The sequence below is a fragment of the Falco punctatus genome (assembly GCF_963210335.1).
Source record: "Falco punctatus genome assembly, chromosome: 1".
Classification (NCBI taxonomy): Eukaryota; Metazoa; Chordata; class Aves; order Falconiformes; family Falconidae; genus Falco; species Falco punctatus.
This window is the reverse complement of record NC_137580.1, coordinates 95,930,413-95,950,769: the sequence shown is the minus strand read 5'-3', so window position 1 is coordinate 95,950,769 and position 20,357 is coordinate 95,930,413. Positions and strand designations below refer to the sequence as shown.

Sequence of the window (20,357 nt, the reverse complement as noted above, 5' to 3'; positions counted from 1 at the left end):
TAAATCATCTATCTTTTTTCTCATTGCTAAGTTTCTCCACCGGTCATCTTGCTAAATGAAAGAGGCAAGGATTTTACACTTACATACATCCTGATTCTACAGTGTAACTATGCTACCTTTCTGAAACAGGATAAATCATACTAAATAACTACCAGTAGACAGAAAGGCTTACAGACAAGTCAATGGAAAACTGTTTGCAAACAACTTTCTCTCCCATCAAGTGCGGGAACAGCTATTTTTGGCCATGACTAAATAAGGGAAGAGATAAAAGCCTTAAACACTACACAGTGGAAAACTGAATTAAAAGTGGAAGCTTATCTTAGGAAAATAAAGCAAGATTTTGACGATATGAGAACCAAAAGACTCACAATCGAAAGAATTCAAGCAATGCTGGCTATTCAGAGTGGCTGAGAAGAAAAAGGGAAGAAGCTAGTTCAACATACCCTGCAGACTGACATCTGATTCGTGGTCAGAGTACCAGTCTTGTCAGAACAAATAACTGACGTGCAACCCAAGGTTTCCACAGAAGGAAGACTTCTAACAATAGCGTTCTTCTTGGCCATTCTCCGTGTTCCAAGAGCCAAGCAGGTGGTAATGACAGCAGGCAGACCCTCAGGAATAGCAGCAACAGCAAGAGCAACGGCAATTTTAAAGTAATAGATAGCACCTCGAATCCAGGAGCCACCATGAACCGGATCATTGAAGTGACCAATGTTTATTATCCAAACAGCGATGCAGATAAGGGAGATGACTTTAGACAGCTGCTCTCCAAACTCATCCAGTTTCTGTTGGAGTGGGGTTCTCTCTTGTTCGGTAGCCACCATCTCATCACGAATTTTTCCAATTTCAGTGTTTACTCCTGTTGCAATAACCACTCCCATAGCTTTACCAGCAGCAATATTAGTACCCTAATGTAAATAAAGAAATGGAAAGAGAAAACTTGTGGTCAATCTATAAACAGGTTTTGGTGGTGAGTTTTGTTTAATTTAAAAAACACAAAACCACCAAAAAACACCTTATGTGAGTCCAGACTGTGTTTCAGCTATGACACAGGAAAAGGTAAAGAGGAAGAGAATGACATTGCCCCAGTACCTGTAAGGGAATATGCCAGTGCAGAATTTTTGCTTACAAAATAGGCTCAAAATGAATCGGTATTGATCCATTACAAGCAACACAGTCAAATCCAGCTGATGAGTAAGGAGTATGTATTTCAACTGCGAATCTTAAGTGTGCTTTCCTTTCTTTTTTATGAGGATTGTATTTTGCCAGTTTTAATGTAATAGAGGTGCTCTCTGGGGCTCCCTTTGTAAACCTACTTAATATAAGAACAGTTGAATTTTCTACAAGGAGCCTACCAACAATAAAAGAAGTTTTATTTTGTTATCTGAAAGTCATTCAATGCTTCCTTTAAACAAATCTGAACTGTTTCATTCCTATATAGAAAGCCAGTTCTCATCTTTTCCCTCACAATACTGCAATTTGTGTGGGCATTCTTATCAGTCTTAAGGACTATTACTTTAGAAAAGCAGTGCAGAAGCACTTTAAAAGTGCTCTAGCCTTCAAGACTTTCTGGCTAAGGACAAAAATCAGTTTCCTCACATAAACTGGTTTCAACAAGCATCTTTCCTAAGGACAGCTTTTATTACAAGTTTCTTCTAACTTTTAATTCATTTAGTTCGATGTACATGGACACACACATACAGATGCGTATAGAGAATACGGCAAAGAAGTCATACAGTTTTTACCTGAACAACTGAAGTTCTGCACATTTTTGTTTATCAGCTTCATTATTATCTTATAAAAGTTTTGAAAATTTAGAAACAACTAACTCACAGAAAAAAGCATGTTCTTCTTGTCTTGGTTTACAGCACGAGGATCAGGCACAGGGTCAGTGTGCTTAATAACAGACACAGATTCACCTACGATAAAGATAGTAAGTCTTAAGAAGATATACATATATTATCTTAAGTCCTGTAGGGAACCAAAAAGTTGTAATCCTTAGTCCTAAAGTTTTTTTAGATAAAGTTCTTTTCCTCAAATGATTTTATTTAATTTCTGAAGTGAAACAGGAAATATTTCAGCTGACTTAAAAAAACCCCAAACAACAGAACGGCTGGTTTTTAATGAAAATAGGAAGGAATTTAAGTGAAAATTTTATATAGTTAGAATTAATGAAGCATACACCAAGGAACAAGAAAAGTAAGCAGCTGGTACTCCACTCCTTTTAACGCAGCAAGATCTACCGCATGAATTAAGATATTTTGTGAGCTTTGCATGCAGTACCAAGCATTTCAGTTCTCTATGCACTGCAAGAGGTATGTTCTTATTTAAATAATTAAGATGTTAGCACAGTTACACATCTGTGATGGTATACATCACAGTTACACTGGCAGACCTTAAAAAAAAAGAAATAAGAAATTAAGTGTCATGCAGCCATCTGTTAGTTAACTCCTTCAGCTGGAAGTCTTCAGAGAACTCTTCCATAAAGACCTCAGATGTATCTATTTCTATAAGATGTCACACAGGTAAGAAAGGTTTCTTTTTCTACAAAAAACAGATGTTATTTACTACATCAGATTTCACGAGGTAGTGCTCTTGGCTTCAGTCACAGAGTGAAACTACTTTTTCTAAGCTGTAGAGTGCCAAAGTTTCCTACTTATAAAAGCTGTCTTAAATAGCATCTTAAGACTTCAGTCCTGCATTATTAGTTAGGAGACTTAAGCATCAACTTAAAGTAGTCTGAAAACAGAAGGTTTTCTTTAAAAAAAAAAAAAAAACAAACAAGCTGTTATTTAAACAAAGGCAAGGAATTACTCCCTTTATATAGGCTTCTGGTAGATTATTTCTTCTACTTATGTCAGTTCTGATAGCTTGACAAACACAGAGCGCCTACACTTTTGTATGCTAAACATAAGTAAGCTTAAACAGTTCTGTACAATTCAGGATCTGTACTGAGAAACCTTGGGGCCTGTTTCAAGACAGATTTAAGGATCAAAACCAGGTTTCTTTATTAATACTTTACTAGTTTAAAATCCAAGGTTAGTTAACATTAATCTATGCTACCAAAACAGGCAGACAGATCTTCGTGTTCCAGCTGAGAAAAAAATGTTATAGCATGCTTGGCTGATTCCTAGCTTCTTTCCTATATTCAGAAGTACTGCTACTTTGTTTTGTGTTCAACAAATCTGAAAAGTGCTCTAAATATAGCTCCTACACTTGAGAACCGGTACCAGAAAACACATGAATGTGCCTTCACAGAATTTCAGCAAATAAGGCTTCAGTGTACTGAGTCTCTGGAAACAGCATTTTAAAGGCTGCCTGTATTTCAGAAGTTCTGCGCTCTCGTGAGAAAAAATGGGTAACTGTCACAGAAGACATTTAGTTACAATCTCCATACTTTCATACTTGAGCAGTGACAAGATGTTCAAACCTAGAAAACTGAATGAACTAGAATAGAAATTCTTTTTTTTTTTCATTTTAGTTTCCCACAAGTTACCAGTGTGTGTCTTGGCCTGGGCTGGGGTGAAAGGAAAGAAGAAAGACAGAAAAAGCATTACAAGTCTCCGCAAGAATGCTCATCCCGCTGAAGTGAACGTGTAAAGTCGATGATGAAGCAACATTTAGCCACTCTCAGATTTAAGTTACTAGATCAGAAATTTACTGCACTTGAATGCAACACAGCACTTGAATAGCTACAGGCTTGCTTCTAATGGATAATTCCAAACAAACAGTGAAAAGGCACTTTCAATTATGCACATAATTATCCAAAATTCACAGAAACTATACCTGTGAGAATTGACTGGTCTACCCTTAGAGTTGTAGATTTGATAGAAGTAATTCTTATATCAGCAGGAACCTTGTCTCCAACTGCAAAGAAATGAAAAAGACAAAGTTAGAATTTTGTTATTTGAGAGATTTCTAACCAAGCATACCATTACCTCTATCAGCCAGGAAAACAATTTTCCAGTAACTGTTCAGATGCATAAGATTACTAACAGCTTATTAGTGCTTTTGTGGTTTGCAATACTCCAATTTTCTGAGTATCCAATATACTTCAGCAATTTAGATTTGCCTTAAAGACCTCTACCCTTACCTAACCTCAAAGAAAGAAGTCGTAAATCACTGGATCGTGACCACTTAAAAGCAAAGCATTACCACGAGAAAGCGCAATTTCAGTATATACCCATAGCTAAAACAAATAGAGTTTTGTTTTCAGAAAAACTGGTCCCAGAAAGTCTTCAGGTTGTTTTCTCTATGCCCGAAGTCAGTCCTCTGCTCTCCAAAGATCAGAATGTTATCACATTTATTTATTTAGATACTAAAAGAAGTTGTATTTTCCTTTTCTTTGGCACCAATTGTAAGAATAACCTGCTTCTGCAAATCTGCCACTTTAATGTTGTACTTTGAATACTGACAGATGTATGATGTGAAGTTGACTTCCAACTCTGAAACACCAGCTATATTTTTTCAGTAATGCTACTCTATTAAATATCCCACAATCCATACCCAGTTAAAATTTTCACAGAGCTCTGTGTTTTTCTATGCTGCATTTAACTTGTCACATATATTTCTACTTTGCAGAAGACAACACTGGAGGGAAAAAAAAAATTTAAAACCCACAAATCAACAAAAAAACTCCACTAGCAAGTGTCTGAGACCCCAAGGCAGCAGACAACACAAGAAGCTAACAGCACTCTTAAAGATGGCAGAGTAACAAAGTCAGTTGCCAGAGCTCTGTGGCTGGTTTAAGCACCTCTTATCATCCTAGAATTAATTATTCTCCCTTCCTAACTTCTCTTATCTAGCTTTTAAGAAAAAAAACTAAAGCTCCACCATTTTGTGACTGCAAATAAATGGCTGCATGCAAATTAACTTGCTAAAGCATATTAATGAGTCACGTTTCTGACTCATGGGGGGGTGTTTCTACATTCTGCATGTCAATATTGCTAATGAACGCACAAAATCCAACATTTCTAATGTGATTCAGCACTGCAAGTATTCAACTGTCAGCTTCTTTTTCATTATAAAATAATACAAAGAAACAAAAGAAGGGAGAATAACTAGCTAAAAAGAGCTGATGTTCTCAGTAGACAGAGTCTGTGTCCCTGCAGTAAAATCAAAACAAGCTGCAATTCCTGCAGGAACTGCTTATGCAACTAACAGCAACAATGCACATTAACAACTAATACCATGGATAACTCTGCAGTGGTGTTACAGCCTCAGAAGATCCAACCACTCACACAGGAAAACTATGGAACAAAATGCTGAAGAGGAGAATTAAGTGCTACTTCAAACCTTAAGTAAACTTGCACCACATGACTTTCTGTAAGGTCAAGGAAATACCAACCATTAAAACCAGCAAAAGATTGCTTGCTTTTGTTTGTAGACTTAGACGTTTATTTTTGTAAGCATATGTATATGAAGAGATCCAATAAATAGCCACAAATTCCCTTTTTGTATTATAGCCTGCGAAAACTGATTTAAGCCACAATGCCCTTGAGCAGCAAGAGAAAATAGCATTAGACAAACAGTGACCTAGGCCAAAAATGGCAAAACTATTCATATGCTCTCCTGATGTCGGGAGGAGGTTTATATGCAGACAAAGAGTAGCAGCTGGTTTTCAGATATCACTGAACAACAGGCTAATACCTCAGTGCAACGTGGTGTAACGCCTGTCAATCTGCACAGACATTTTCAAAGTACTTAAAGCAGCTGGAAAACTATAGCCAACTCAAATACACTGCCACATTTGACAACACTGCTAAAGACTTAATCACTCCCTAAAAAAGAAGCTGTTAAAAAAATAATCTTAAAATATTCAAGTAACATATGGCAAAGTTTACAAGTAATTTTCCAACCTACTTCTGAACAACTCTTAAGTTGTCCAAACTCAAACGTCATGCAAGATCTGAAGTATTAGGAAAGACCCCTGTTCTAGTAGACTACTGGCATTCGAGCATCGGTATTTTCATGAGAACTACTATCATTATCAATTGCATGAATCACCAGAACTGAAGTGTTAAAACTTCTAAAGCTGCAGTATCATAATAGATTTCTCAACAATTTAAGATAAGGCACTTTGTTCACTCACTATCTCCATTTGAGAACGCTGTAGTAAAATATCTGAGGCATTTCCAATAGGCAGGAAAGCTGTGTATCAGGATCAATTACAGAACTATTTTAAGCTGCTCTTTGCAAAATAACAGCTATGACACTAAGTCATTTATAGTCTTGAATATACTTTCATGAGCATAACTGAAACTGAATATAGATAGGAAATCATTCTGTGCTAGATCGGAACCCACAGGAAGTTTTTAGTGAGCAGTTCAGTGCTCATCTCATCTACAAGAAGGGTTTTTTCCACATACTTCAACACGGGAAAAAAATTGGGAGGGTTTTGGGGGAGGCTTTTAAAATTCAATTGCATTTCAGTCCACCGAACCAGTATAAGTATTACACAAGGCTTGAAAAACAAGAATTTAGAAAGGTGAGTATGTATTTGCGTTGCTCAGTACAGGGCTGCTGCTACAGTACATGGATATAATCCCACAGTTTTAAATCTAAAATAGCAAGTCAGTTGCATAAGTGATTTCATCCATGATTTTAACCAAAGTGTTTAAGATTAAACAGTCACTTGATTTCTACAAGAACTCTGAAGAACTGAAGAAATCAAGTAAGCTGCTTTCAAAGCTGCTCAGGTACATGTTCTTGAAGCATGGTGTAGCCAAATACTTAATTACTGATTAAAACAGCCCTTATAAATATAAAATTTACTGCTAATTTTATTATAATAAGAGCAAAATTAGGGTTTGGTTCAGATCATTACAGCTTTATTCACAGAACCTTTTTACTCACGTACAGAATACTATTTTGGAATTTTAATACTGAGCTTCAGCACGCAATAACGGAATCTGGTCTAGTGGAAGGTGTCCCTGCCCATGACAGGGGGGACAGAACTAGATGGTCTTTAAGGTCTCTTCCAACTCAAACCATTCTATGACTCTACGAATCTGTTTAAAAAGAGTCTGGTCCCTGTAAGGGGGGTGGGGTGGGGAGAAATTAAATAAATCTGTTTTACTTAACTGAGCACGAGCCTGTACCAAAGCAAACAATTGACAATTTCCATGCCTTGATATAAACTGGAGTGGTACTTGGTTGCGATATGAATTTAAAGTTTATGGCAATTGTTTTAAATAACCCATATTCCTTCACTGAAAACATGGACAATTTAATATCTGAAAATACTGTGTTCTTCAGCTACCTATCTAACTAGCAGTGTTATCTTGCCAAGATTCCCACTCACTACACCTAACACTCTAGCCTTTCTTCCCTAGTTCAAAGCTCCCCACCTTACCTTACTCCTCCCAATGTTGTGGCAATGTTATAGGTCAATTTCTACTCTATATGTACAGTCACGTACATATGTTTAAGTACAGTACAACCCTATCAGAGCACATAAAACGTGCATTTGCAGAAATGACTGCAGTTCCCCAGGAAAGGGCTTCCTCGTTAACAAAAATCCTTCAAGGACAATCCAGCATACAGACTGCCCTATTTGATTTGCAAAGATGCCTTGTAAGAGAACATGATTCAAGTCTCCAAACCTACTTCAAATATGGAATATATCAAGCAATGCAAGTCCTGATTTAATACTCTTGTGGTGACCGAGTCTGAAGACTGCAATTATCAACTCGTTACCCCGGTATCTCATTTGAGCACCGATATTTTACTTTACCACTTTCCAAGGCAGCAGTAATACTAAACATTTAACTTCAGAATTCTGTCCGAATATGGTTTGAGACACACACTGGGAGAACTCTACAGCCCAAAGGCACTACTAGCGTGTTGCAGGCTACATCAGCCAGTGGTTTAAGGTGCCCAGGAAGATGAGCGGACATGATGGGGCACATAAGCTATGAACAACAAAGCTAGATGGAAAATAAACTATTAAAGCTGCATGGATCTCAGTCGCTGTTATATTTTTAGCTACATCTGGGTATCAACAAAGAACTTTATACTACAACAGACCTACACTTATCTTTCAAAGTCTCAAGTGATAGTCTAGATCTTCTAATTAAAATTGTTGGTGACGGTAGGCTCAGGAAGCAGCATTAACGTTACCCTTGAGAACTACTGTGATATATAAAAGTCCTCCAAACAAAACTACTGCTTTAAATATGTACTTTGAACACTGGTATGAGCTCTGTTAACAGCCTCTGATCCCTCCCACAACTGAAGACTTGCTAAGAGGAGGTTTACAGACCAGTACATTATAAACAAGTGAAAAGTTTTGCTTCTTTTTTATGTTAATGTGTAACAAAAATTGTTATTGTAAACTGTGTTACAGTAACAAATGTAATGTGTTGCAATAACGGGTGATCTGTTTGCAAGAAGCCCATCTAAGTGATCAAAGTAAATGAGTAATTTTTCCCATAGAAGTCAGAATGGCTGTTCATATACAACATGCACTTGATACTTTCTTATTTATGCTTATCATTAACCAAAGTTAATGTCAACCTCTATCTGCTATCAGCAGGCTGGGGTCGGAACTGGACTTTTGTAATAAAGATCATCAGTACAGCTCTGAACTATTCTGCCACTGTTGTCTGATTTTGTAACTTCTTTTAAGGCAAATTCTGAAGAACTGGGATACTATTTCAACCTCCAGTTGAACAATTTGGGAACACAAACAACAGTTCCTGAAAGACAAGATGTTCCTCCCAATTTCCATAAAAGGCCAAATAGACAAAAAAGCTCCACAAATGTTACATTGTGTTGTTTTGCCCCCTTCTAAGTGTCTTAACAGATTAAGGTTCATTTTGACACATTCCATCTATTTTGATTTTTTAAGACAGTATGGTCTGTCTCCTGCTTTATTAGGATGCTCCAATTTCATCAGGCTACAGTAGAAATACTATCAAATTCAGCAGATACAACCTACCACACAGCTATTAAAACATCTCTGATTCAATATACATTATGCATAGGGTTTTAGCATCAAAAGGGAAGAGGAATAAGTATTAATTCTTCTGCCAAAAAACACTGCGTTAGCAACTATTTTCTTTAACTGTCTCAACATTACATATAATTATGGGTACAGTTATTTAAACCACTTTCCCTAATGAGAGCCTTAGCCTCTTGAAGAGTCAGTTATTTTGAAGTCCTCTCGCCCAAAAATAATTTCTTATCCTCTGAATGAGGGGACACACCATTGTGTGAATATTTACCAATAAACTGAGGCAACTGAACCTTCCTACATGAGGTATGGGTATCACTTCAAGGTTTAAGAATTGAAATAAGTAGTCTTAAAATAGCACATATGAGATGCTACATACTTTAATCAACCAGAGCCAAGTATTGTTTCTGCTGGGGGGGACAGGAACAGTTAAAACTTACACCTAAACAGAACAAACTGCTTCTATTTAGAAGTACAGCTGCTGCAACACAATTGGTTTTAATATTAAACTTCCTCAGCATGAGCGCAACGGAAGAAAAATTAAGTATTTAACACTTCCTGAACAGGGTATAATAAAATGCTACCAAAAATCAGAAGCTCTACAAAACAGGAAGATTAAGTCCATCTATGCTTTCATACTAGGCCAAGAGTGTCAAATTGTCAAAACCAAAAGACTATGAGACATACTTCAAGTCTTGAGCTTCCACTCCAAACCAGTATGACAGATTTATTTTCCAACAAGAAAAATTTTAACAGCACTGGCCCACTCAGTTTTAACCATAGTAATAAAACAGCATTTCCTTTTACTGCCAAGATGACAGAACACATTTGAACACATTCATTCTTTGCATTTATGATGCATGCTACGTATCAGACAACATTCTGAAATAGCCTTCTCTATCATATGCTGCTCTTCAGCCTGGACACACAGAAAATATTCAAAGAGCTTATTGCGCAGTGTGATTATTCTAACCCAAGAACTGTTAGAGGTAGAAGTTAAACTTCAAACAAAACACATACATACCGCATTCATCAACAAAAACCAAACGAACACAAAAAGTTTAGCTTTCTGGGAGCAAAATATTTTAGGGTCAGAACAGAGGGTTATATTGAGAAAAGTTATGTACTGTTTAACACAGTGTATCAAGACTTGAATTATTCCTACTTTCTTTTTGTTCTGTGAAAACATACTTTTAAGTGTCATTCTCTCTGAAGAGGGCACCAGAACATTAAGTAAGATGTGCCAATGGATGAGTACCCAGCCTGTAAATCTGCACTTATTTCTATTCTCAATTTGTCTAGCTTTAGCTTGTAATCAGTGGATCTATTTCTATCAGCATCTCCTAGATTGAAACTCTTGTGATCGCCTCCATCTAACTGGTAAGTTAAACTTCATTGCTGTTCAGGTAGAGAACAATTACATCTTCACACCAGAGCTGAAGTCCTTTTTCCAAGTTAGGCTGCATGTGGGTTAACACAAGAAAAAAAAAGTAAGAATTCTGGAAGTGCAGCACAGCTCCAAGGGTAAGTTTTCTTCAGCCTTAAAAATGCTTGCTTTGCCAGGGTGAAATGGTATTAACACAATATTATCTTGATGTTCAAGCATTTTGTTCAGTACTCTTTGTGCTTATAATAAAACCCCATTGCAGTACCGGTTCTAATCAGAGTATAGAACGTCTGATATGTTCTGAATTCAAACAATTAAGAATTAGTTTCACTATTTTTACTTAACAGCTTGGCAACTCTGGAGGAAAATGCTACAAGAATTGGGGAAAAAAATTGGAGATGTGTTTTGTAAGTTTTCCAATGTGTATTGAAAGCAACACAAGTTCAGGCTGTGCCCTGACTTGAACCTCACGTAATTCCAGACTTCAGTGGAGTACTGAACAGAGTTTGGACTGCATCTGGTTATCTCAAAACTGCCTTGGGTGTGTTAAAAGAGTTTAACAGCTAAAATGCTCACTGAAGCTAACAGACTTATGCAGTACTCGTATGTGTATTTATTAACTGCTGATCTTACCTCCATATTTTTTTCTGGTTCAAAAGCAGTACTTTATGGAAAAAGCAAAATATATGCTTGACCTTTAAAAGCCAAACCTGACAATTTGCACTAGGTAAGGGAGAAAAAAAAACAACAACCAACCAACAGCCACAACACAGCTTGCAGTCAAGTTTTTTTCCACAAGAGATGCTCTCAGCAGCATGCTTTTAGGATAGCCCCCAGCAGGTCACCATTCCAGCCTTAAGTCTTACTCAATCCTTTTCATTATTTGTTTCCAACCTCAATACTTTTCGAAAAGTAAACCTGCATCTCTAGCACCGAGTCTGAGAAACTTTTCTAATAACCAGAATTGAAACACAGACACAAGGACCCAGACGTTTTGGAGTAAGATCTGCAATGCAAATGTTTGTTGCTTATACTACCAGGGAGAACCCATGGTTCTTCATAACCACACTGGAGTTTGACATAATTCACATTAAGAATCTTCCTTCCCAATCTTCTTCACCTCAGAATTTATCTTTCCTTGATTATAATGGTATCTAAGCTTTAGGAAGAGTCTTAAAGTGCTCTACAGTTAGAATTAAAAGCCTCAAAATGTAGTTCTGCATACTTTATTATGCCAAGTAAAAACTTAAAACTAAGTCTTCTGAAATACACACTAATTTAACAAACAACAGATTCTGAGAACTCTGTGTGTATTGTTAAGCTGTTGAGTACTTACAGGTATAACAACGGAAGACAAGAACCATCATTCAGGACTTCAGGGAAAGAGGAACTTATTGTGACTCCAGTTTGGTCACTTACAGATTACAACTAATGAACATTCATTTATTACATTACAGAAACTCAGATACGCTGTATCTAAAATAGAACATTTTAGACAGGCTAATACAACAGAAGTGAACAAAGCTAATTTCTGTTCCCAGATATGCTTCTTTAAAAATATTCACAGCCAGTCTGACACACTGATATCAACTAGACTTTATACAGAACTTGTAAGAACTAATGCCATGCTGTTTTAAGTTGTTACTTTAACATGTTACTTTAACCAAGGCAAACAAAAACTCAACTGAAAGGAAGAACATCTTTAATCTATTAAGATAGCCACTAGTTACAAATTTAGAGTGCATCCTCCAACAAACTTAAGCTTTCATAGCAGCACAATAATCCATTTCAAGACAAGTCAAACTGAAAAGCCATCTGAGGACAGCATCTGGATTTTTTTCAGTTCATCAATTTTAAGACACAAACAGTGTAGCTTAGTAACCCTTACACACTACAGTTCCGAGAACTATGCCCACCAGAGGTCTGCAAGCAAGTTTAAGGCATACATCCCCCTACACGTTCCAGTTGGTTATACAGTTTATTTTCCAACATCTCTGCTTAAGTGGACACAGAACAACAACTTCCTAACATAGACAGTTCAGAAATTCACATCTGCACAGTCTGAACAAATACAGACTACAGTGTCTGCTAGTACACCTGCAACATTTGAGCACGGCATTTATGTCGAATTTGTTAGCTATTAGGCCTAAGGACCAGTAACTGCTCAAGCGTTCTGCAGTATTTCATGCACACGGATCCCCAAGAGACACACAAGACAGCAGGTTATCTACCACTTGAGCGATAATCTAATTCGTGTTACTCCATATTCACTGCAAGGCGACAATGCGGACCTGCAGTTTCCCCCCTATTACTTCAAGTCAAATAAACCACCATCTGTTTCTGCTGTTGGCAATCAATTAAAAAAAAAAGTCTTCCAGGAGCTTTGTTCTAGAAGGCTATGAGGCAACCTGAATGCAAACATAATGAACGCAGTCAAACTCTGCAAACAGCTTAAGGAGCCACAATAAAAAGTAATAGTATAAACCAATATTGCACTGTCTTTGGGTTAGGCTAAGCCTACCAGGTTATCTTTAATGGGTTCAAAATATTGAAAATACCAATTTATTTTGAAAATGGTTCAATGCTACTCTCAGGGAACTCTCACAGTGTGAAGAGGCAAATTATTCCCCCACTTACCCAGAACTACAATACTAATCTACCAAAGAGTTATCACTGTCAGACCAACATAGCTACTTCAAATTAACAAAGCTGTTAGAGCATTAAATACAACTATTTTGTAATGGAAGACCTGTAGAAAGTTGTTCCAAATTAGATATCAGCATAGGGGAGAAACCCATCACCTGGTTATTTATGCCACTCAGTTGAAAGAGATTTGCCTGGACACACAAATGTCATTGGCACTTTGCCTAGAATTCCATACCCAGACATGTCTCCCAGTATGAAGTGCTCTGTCACTTCCCTACATGGTCATCTTTTTGCAAACACCATGTCAAAGGCCATCGCAGAACTCCTACACTTGAGGCACAGGCATGCACACAGTCTCTCTCACCTCCAGGTCTTGACACTAACACTGGTACATAGTGTATTGCTCTTTACTTGCTCAGTAGCTTTTCTGGGTTTGATTACAATTAAAATTTCATCATTGTCTAGCTACAAGTTAGAATTTGTTGTTTCGGTTTGTATTACACAGAAGCACTTAAGGCTGTATTAAACATCCACATGTCTTAATCACCTTCTCTTGAAGCTGCAGCTGATTTTACTTACCAACGTAAGAAAAATGATGAATGCTTGGCTTAAGACTAGCTTGGGACTGTTTGACCCACCAGTTTAAGTGAGTATTTTAATCTGTATGAGCTTCTACAGTCAGTCACCAAGCTAGACCACGTATCTTAAAGGACAGTCATAAGGTTGGGTAATTTTTCTCTACATAAGCATACAAATTTTTAAGTTTACTCTTAAAAAAAAAAATCGGTTCTACACGTGTTGGACTATCACACACTGTTCTACAAGCAGATTTTAAATAATGCAATAGTCACCCTATGAAAAATAGGATACCATGTTTGTTAAGACAACCTAGTGTTCCATGTATGCTAATCAGCAGTTTATTTCCAATTCATTTCTCTCCTTCAAACATTGGCCTTTAAAAGACATGGCACCAATAACTGATTTTATTGACGCTGACAATATACAGCTAAGTAAAAGCTCACATATATCCCAACTGGTTTACGTACAAATTTAGCTTTGTCTTTTTCTGTAAGATGAAAATGCAATCTCTGCCTCTTCCAAAATAGCAAAGAAATAAGCAGAAAATGATGTGCTATAGACACCTGGCAGAGCAGCAAAATCCAGCATTTTTCCTTAGTGAAAAAACCCAGACCAGTACAAAATACAGTCATCAGTTCTACCAATACTGCTTTAAAGTGCCAAAACCCACAACCCACTACTTGCAAAACTACCATTCTATTACTGACATTTAAAAACAGGATAAAGATTTGGACTAGACATTTACTGCACAGTCTGTAACATTATACAGTTGTTTGCCTCAAAAAGACACAGAAAATGTCAGCTGCTGAAACAGAATCTCATTGCAGAGCTCACAGATTTGACTGTACAGTGGAGCAATAGTGAGTCAAAACAACAGAGTAAGTGACAAGGTATCGTAATTCACCCTTTACTTCACCTATCAGCACTTTGTAGTTGTACTTGGTCTTCACCAACAGATGCTAAGAGGAAACTAGCTTCAGCCTTCATGAGATTCACACTCGAATTAACCCTAGCCAGGGCTGCTGTAGCAGAATCATCCTATGCACAAAACGGAGGCATGAGACAGGGCTCAATGAATGTTAAAGTTTCTTAAGGAATGAAAGCTGGGCAGACGGCCAACACCAACTTCATTTTGAGCGCATACTCTCTCTGCCTGCTAATTAAAATAGAAGGATAGTCAAGTTTAAGGGTATATATTTATCTCCTCTTGAGACAGCTACCACCTCTAAAAGCAAAGTGACACCAGTGGAAAGAAAGTTTGATGTACACCCTTAATTGTTCCCAAAGGGCCAATCACTCAGTTAACAGTTGATAATGACCTACAAAATACGAGTACGCAATCACTCCTGACACTTAACAAGAACCACCTAGTTTTATCTGGGAAGGAATAGGAAACATTAAAGTCACTGACAAATCCAGTTGAGAGAGAGTTATTGGTATGGCACAGTCAGCAAGATGAAGGAGTTCTAGCTGTAAGTATAGAATACTTCTATTTTTGCACTCCTTCCAAATAAAGGTACATCTTTTAGGGCAAATCTAAGTTATTAGAAAGCTTGATGTAAAATTTCAGTCTTTTAAGTCTGGTACTTAAATGATTACACCAGAGAAACAGGAAGCTCTAACTAGTATAGTTATCTCTATTTGTGGTCTCCTATACAGCAACAGGCAAAAAACAATAAAGAATTATGAAACTCGAGAAAACAATGATGTCATATGCCAGTCATACTAGCTGAGCGGACATTTGTGAAGAGAAGCTGAAAGACACTGCTACCACAAATAAAAAAAGCTGGAAAAAGTCTTCAGATGAAATTATCTTTCCTTAGATAAACGAACAGAGCTTGAATAAAAAATAATATAATAATCTGCATTCCAGAACCTAAGAAAACTGAACACATTTCAAAGCTAGGAAAAAAAGAGTATTTTGCAATAGAAAACAGACAAGTTAGGACACTTTGAAACCAGACTTTAGAAAATAAAATTTTAGAGTAGTGACAAGTGTTAAAACCTCTACTCCAATTAAGACGCTTTGCTTTTAGACCTACCAATTAAAGTAAGTGGCAATTTGAAAAACAATCCCCTCAGTGCAAATGCACATTTAAGGTAATTACAGATGAACAGAAGCAAGATTGTTTGTAAGTGAAGCGTATACTCAGGCATCTCCGGAAACTGCCCCCAGGGCCTCAAATCATTAAGACAAGGCCCCCACAACAATTTTACAATCATATGCTAATAGAGGTATGCATGACATAAATGAGTCTTACCTGCCACTTCTACAATATCACCTGGGACAATGTCTCTTGCTTTAATCCTCTGTACACTTTTTCGGTCTTGTCGATACACTTTGCCCATTTCTGGTTCATATTCTTTAAGAGCTTCAATAGCATTTTCAGCATTTCTTTCCTAAAAGACACCAAAAATGTGTAATTTTAAAACCCTCAAGGAAAAATACATATGTCAGATCCAATTTTTCAAATGCATTATCATATGAGTATCACTGACTCAGCTCAGCTCCATTTATTAATGCAGAAAGTTAGATGAACCTTCCCCTTACGAGGCTGCTGACTGGAAATCATTACAACATTATCCGGGTATTAGTGGGCATTTAGAACCTAAAAGTTGTTTATTCGAACCCTGCAGCATTTCCACTGTTTCTTGTTACAAGGAGGCCACACAAAGAGTTCTATTTAACACATGGATGTTTTTTCACATTAAAAAAGCACTAATGCAGAATTAAGACTCATGGATATAGTCTTGTCTCAGCTGTACCTCACCAGCTGGAGCAGCTTAGACTCCGACTGGAGTGGACTAGCACTACTGAATTTTACTCACTGATAGAAATCAAAGGTCAAGTCAAGACAAAGCTCAAACAACCTATTATCAACTTTTCTTCCAGTAAATCAAGCCACAACTACAGTGAAATTAAAGCATACAGACTAGAAACTTCCCCAAAGTCTGATAACAGTTTACAAATTTACATGAATCCCCCCATATGACAACCTTTACATTTCCACTAACTAGCTTTTCTATCTCAAGTGCAATTCTCTTGGCTAAGCACTACCAGAGATCAGTATCAACATCCTAGATAAAGGACAACGTAAGAAACCAACAGCTGATCAGCACTTCTCCAAGACCTAGAGAAAAGTTAACTTACTTTCCAGCCTATTGACAAGTACAAACATCATGTAGTCCTGATGATTACAGATAATGTTAAGTGTGTGCATACTTTTTAGAATGCCTGCGCTTCAAATATATACCAGCCTTTCTAGGTAATAAAAACTTCCTCCCGCATGTATCAAAGCAGAAACCTAATCTTCAGAAATCTGAAGGTTGAGGTACTAGGTACTTTCTTTAAAACGCAGCTGAAAACCAGCATTACCAAAACTTCCTTGAAGGACAGACATTAACATGGCACAGCTCCGTACCAGGCAGTGCAGAGATACCAGCACAGACCTGTAAAAGCTATAATTAATACTAGCCTCATATCCCACCAGGTAAATTAATTTTGCTCCCCAGCATAATAACGATGTTACTTTTCTACAGATTAACTACAAGTTAAAATTAGGCAAAACCTTAAAGGTACAACAGGAAGACCCACAAAGGGAAGGTTTGTTAAACAGAGCTTTTCCTTCAAAAAGGGCAAATAAGAAAGAATGAAACATCATGGCCCAGGTGGCCAGGAAGGCCAAAAGCATCTAGACCTATATCAGAAGTAGCGTGGCCAGCAGGACTAGGGAAGCGATCATCCCCCTGTACACACTGGCGAGGCTGCCCCTCAAGTACTTGTTCAGTTTTGGGCCCCTCACCACAAGAACGATGTTGAGGTGCTGGAGAATGTCCAGAGACAAGCCGGCAAAGCGTCTAGAGAACAGGTCTTAGGAGGAATGGCTGAGGAAACTGGGGTTGCTCAGTCTGGAGAAAGGAGGCTCGGGGAGACCTTTTACAATGTAGAACTACCTGAAAGAGGTTGCAGGCAGGGGACAGTGTCTTCTCCCAAGTAAGAAGTGACAGGACAAGAGGAAACAGCCTCAAGTTGTGCCAGGGGAGGTATAGATTGGGGATTAGGAAAAATTTCTTCACCGAAAGGTTTGTCAGGCACTGGAACAGGCTGCCCACAGAAGTGGCTGAGTCACCATCACTGGAGATATTTAATAGATATACAGATGGGGCACCTAGGGACGTGATTTAGCAGTGGACTGGGCAGCGCAAGGTGAATGGCTGGACTCAACGATCAGTTCACTTGAAGTTAGGGTAGTTAAGATTACCTTGCCAACCACCAGAGTACTAGCAAGTGGCACTGTGGGAAAAGTGCATGTGAGAGGAAAGGTTGAGGAGGGCAGAGCTAAGGCAATGACTCAGGTGATCTCATCTAGTACCTGTAGAAACAGATACATTTATGGGTGGAGACTATGTATTGTGACTATTTTCCATGCCCATTAAAACAAGGGAATGAGTCATTTAATCTGTACAGCAATTTTGTTTCACAATTAAGTTCACTGCATGTAGCCAGAGAAAGATATGTATTTTCTTTGCACACTATCATGTCTGAAAACAATTGGTTATTTCCTACAACAGGGTATGCAACCACACAGGAAAATCCCCAAACTATACAGATAGCTTTACCTTGCATTTTGTCCTTAAAGTCACTACATGCAGAAATGTAACTCTATTTCAAGTGCAAGAATTAATCTTTAACAATTGCTTTACAAAGATTTGAATAGAAAAGTGACACTTAATGGGGCAATGCTGTCATCCCTCAATTGACACTTAATTCCTCTCCATACCAGCTCTAGCAGTTGCACAGCAAGCTGGGTACTGCTAAAACTGAGCATTTCAAGGGTTAGTCTTCAGCCAGCTTACTTGGGCTAGCACAAAGCAAAGCACACAAATGTGCAGCAGTGCCACTCAATGCCACTTCTGGTGGCTTCCAGTGTGTAGGTTCCTCTCAAACATGTTTTAACTGGTTAACAGGGCTCCTCCTCTTAATTCTTCTTGTTATTTTGGACAGGGTTGCCTTTTTCCCCACGCATGAAACCTAATGTGCTAAAAGTAATTATGTCATATTAACATCATCCCTTTAGAAAAAACGGAACAAAACCAGCCTTACAAGGAACTTTGAAAGTATTTTAGGATTTTTAGAATTTTTTTCTAAATTATATATATATAAAATAAATTAACCTAAATTATATATATATAAAATAAATTAACCTAATAAAGCATGCCCTGTCTATAGTGACCAAATTAGTAAACTGAAGATATATGAACAATTTTGGTCCAGTATCTCCAGAAGTGTTAGATTATGTTATGCATATTACGGCCAATAGGATTTATAAGAAGTCATCTAACTCATCTCACAGCTAATAACATAGGAAAACTTTCATGGTATTTAGAAGTTTTCAAAAGAAACTTCTGCCATTTGACAGACATGCAGTCTTGTACTTTGTAGCTACTATAGTAATTAAATAGGAAGAATTAATACTGTATTAATTCTATTAATAAATGTACTAAAACATAGCATTTGTCTCAAAAGGAAGCAGACAAGAAACTGGACTACAAGTGTTCCATCCCTTGTTCCTTAATTGATACACATGCACACTTTTTTTTTTTTACAATCCCATCCAATTCATTAAATTAAATCTTGCAAAGCCCAGAAATATTTCCCAAATTCAGGCCTTCATTCTGGACTGCCTAGCTCATGTGTTCAGTGTGTGGCCAAACAAACTGACAGGAACTTTGCCTTTTTGGCTGTACTTCCAAAGCTTACATTTTACCTTTAAGTCGAAACTTTCTGTGTAGAAATTTTATGGTATGTTGACTCTCAGGAATCTAAAGTTAACACCACATTACTTGCACGGTATGAAGCAGCTGACACTACACTGTACAGTCCTTCCTCTTAAACAAAAAGAATTGATGTTGTAAAAATATCTGCATACCTGCCACACTCCCACAATTGCATTGGCTACTAATATAAGTAAGATTACAAAAGGCTCTACAAATGCTGTGATTGTTTCTTCACCTTCTTCAAACCAGGCCAGGACCTGTATGAGAAACACAATGAATTAAATTACTAACTGTTTTCCACAGACACTGTGCAAACTTTACACCCAGGAAGTTTCAGCTTGAGGTTCAACTACCTAGACTTAAGCAGTTTTGGAAACCTTGCAATCCTTCAAGCTGCAGTTTTGCAGTTCATGAATGAGTTGGCAATATACAATGGAAAGGAAAAAGAATCAATACTGAAGTAGTAAAAAGTTATTTTCCAAGGCTGCCTCTTTTAAAGGAGCAAGCTATTTATTTGGGAAACATACTGCTACTTTTGCTTCACAAATGAAAGCAGAAGTTGTGATAACAGCTACAGCAGTGAGAAGTTCTTCTAAAAAAAATTATTACTGTATATAACAGGATACAGACTAGTTAGTACATTAAACTTTGCCAGGATATGAATTTTAATCAAGTTAATTGTTCTTTACCAGTATCTTTGACACAAATGAAAACGGTTTTACAAGTTTACAAGTGAGTACGTATGGAAAACAAGCATCTACTCCTTTAAATACAAGTAGTGTCGAAGCATGTAAGTGGATTGTATAGTTACATCTGAAGTTGAAATCTGAGCGAAGTAGCTGACAAAACTCAAATCTGAATTTTAAAATGTGAATCAGCTTGAGGACTTGCATGAAAAGGCTCCACAGATATTTTCTTTTAATTCATTTGCTTTATAATTACACTCTAGTTCTAGGCTTCTGCCATTCACTTGAATGGGTACGTGTCAGGCCTCTGCAGAGTTCTGTAATT

General features: G+C 37.4%; 1 protein-coding gene across 4 annotated transcripts in view; it reads right to left on the bottom strand.

Moving 5' to 3' along the window:
* The window catches only part of ATP2A2 (ATPase sarcoplasmic/endoplasmic reticulum Ca2+ transporting 2), a 48,232-nt gene that overhangs the window by 19,983 nt on the left and 7,892 nt on the right, over positions 1 to 20,357 (bottom strand). For all 4 annotated transcript variants that reach the window (XR_013924598.1, XM_080370007.1, XM_080370009.1 and 1 more), the window contains 5 exons: positions 19,499 to 19,603; positions 15,830 to 15,968; positions 3,787 to 3,867; positions 1,834 to 1,919; positions 444 to 908 (listed from right to left, as the gene is read on the bottom strand). Coding sequence is in view for 3 of the 4 variants with exons in the window: in XM_080370007.1 (XP_080226133.1) it covers positions 444 to 908; positions 1,834 to 1,919; positions 3,787 to 3,867; positions 15,830 to 15,968; positions 19,499 to 19,603 (876 nt within the window). In the remaining variant the exon portion in view is untranslated. The remainder of the gene's footprint in view (positions 1 to 443; positions 909 to 1,833; positions 1,920 to 3,786; positions 3,868 to 15,829; positions 15,969 to 19,498; positions 19,604 to 20,357) is intronic.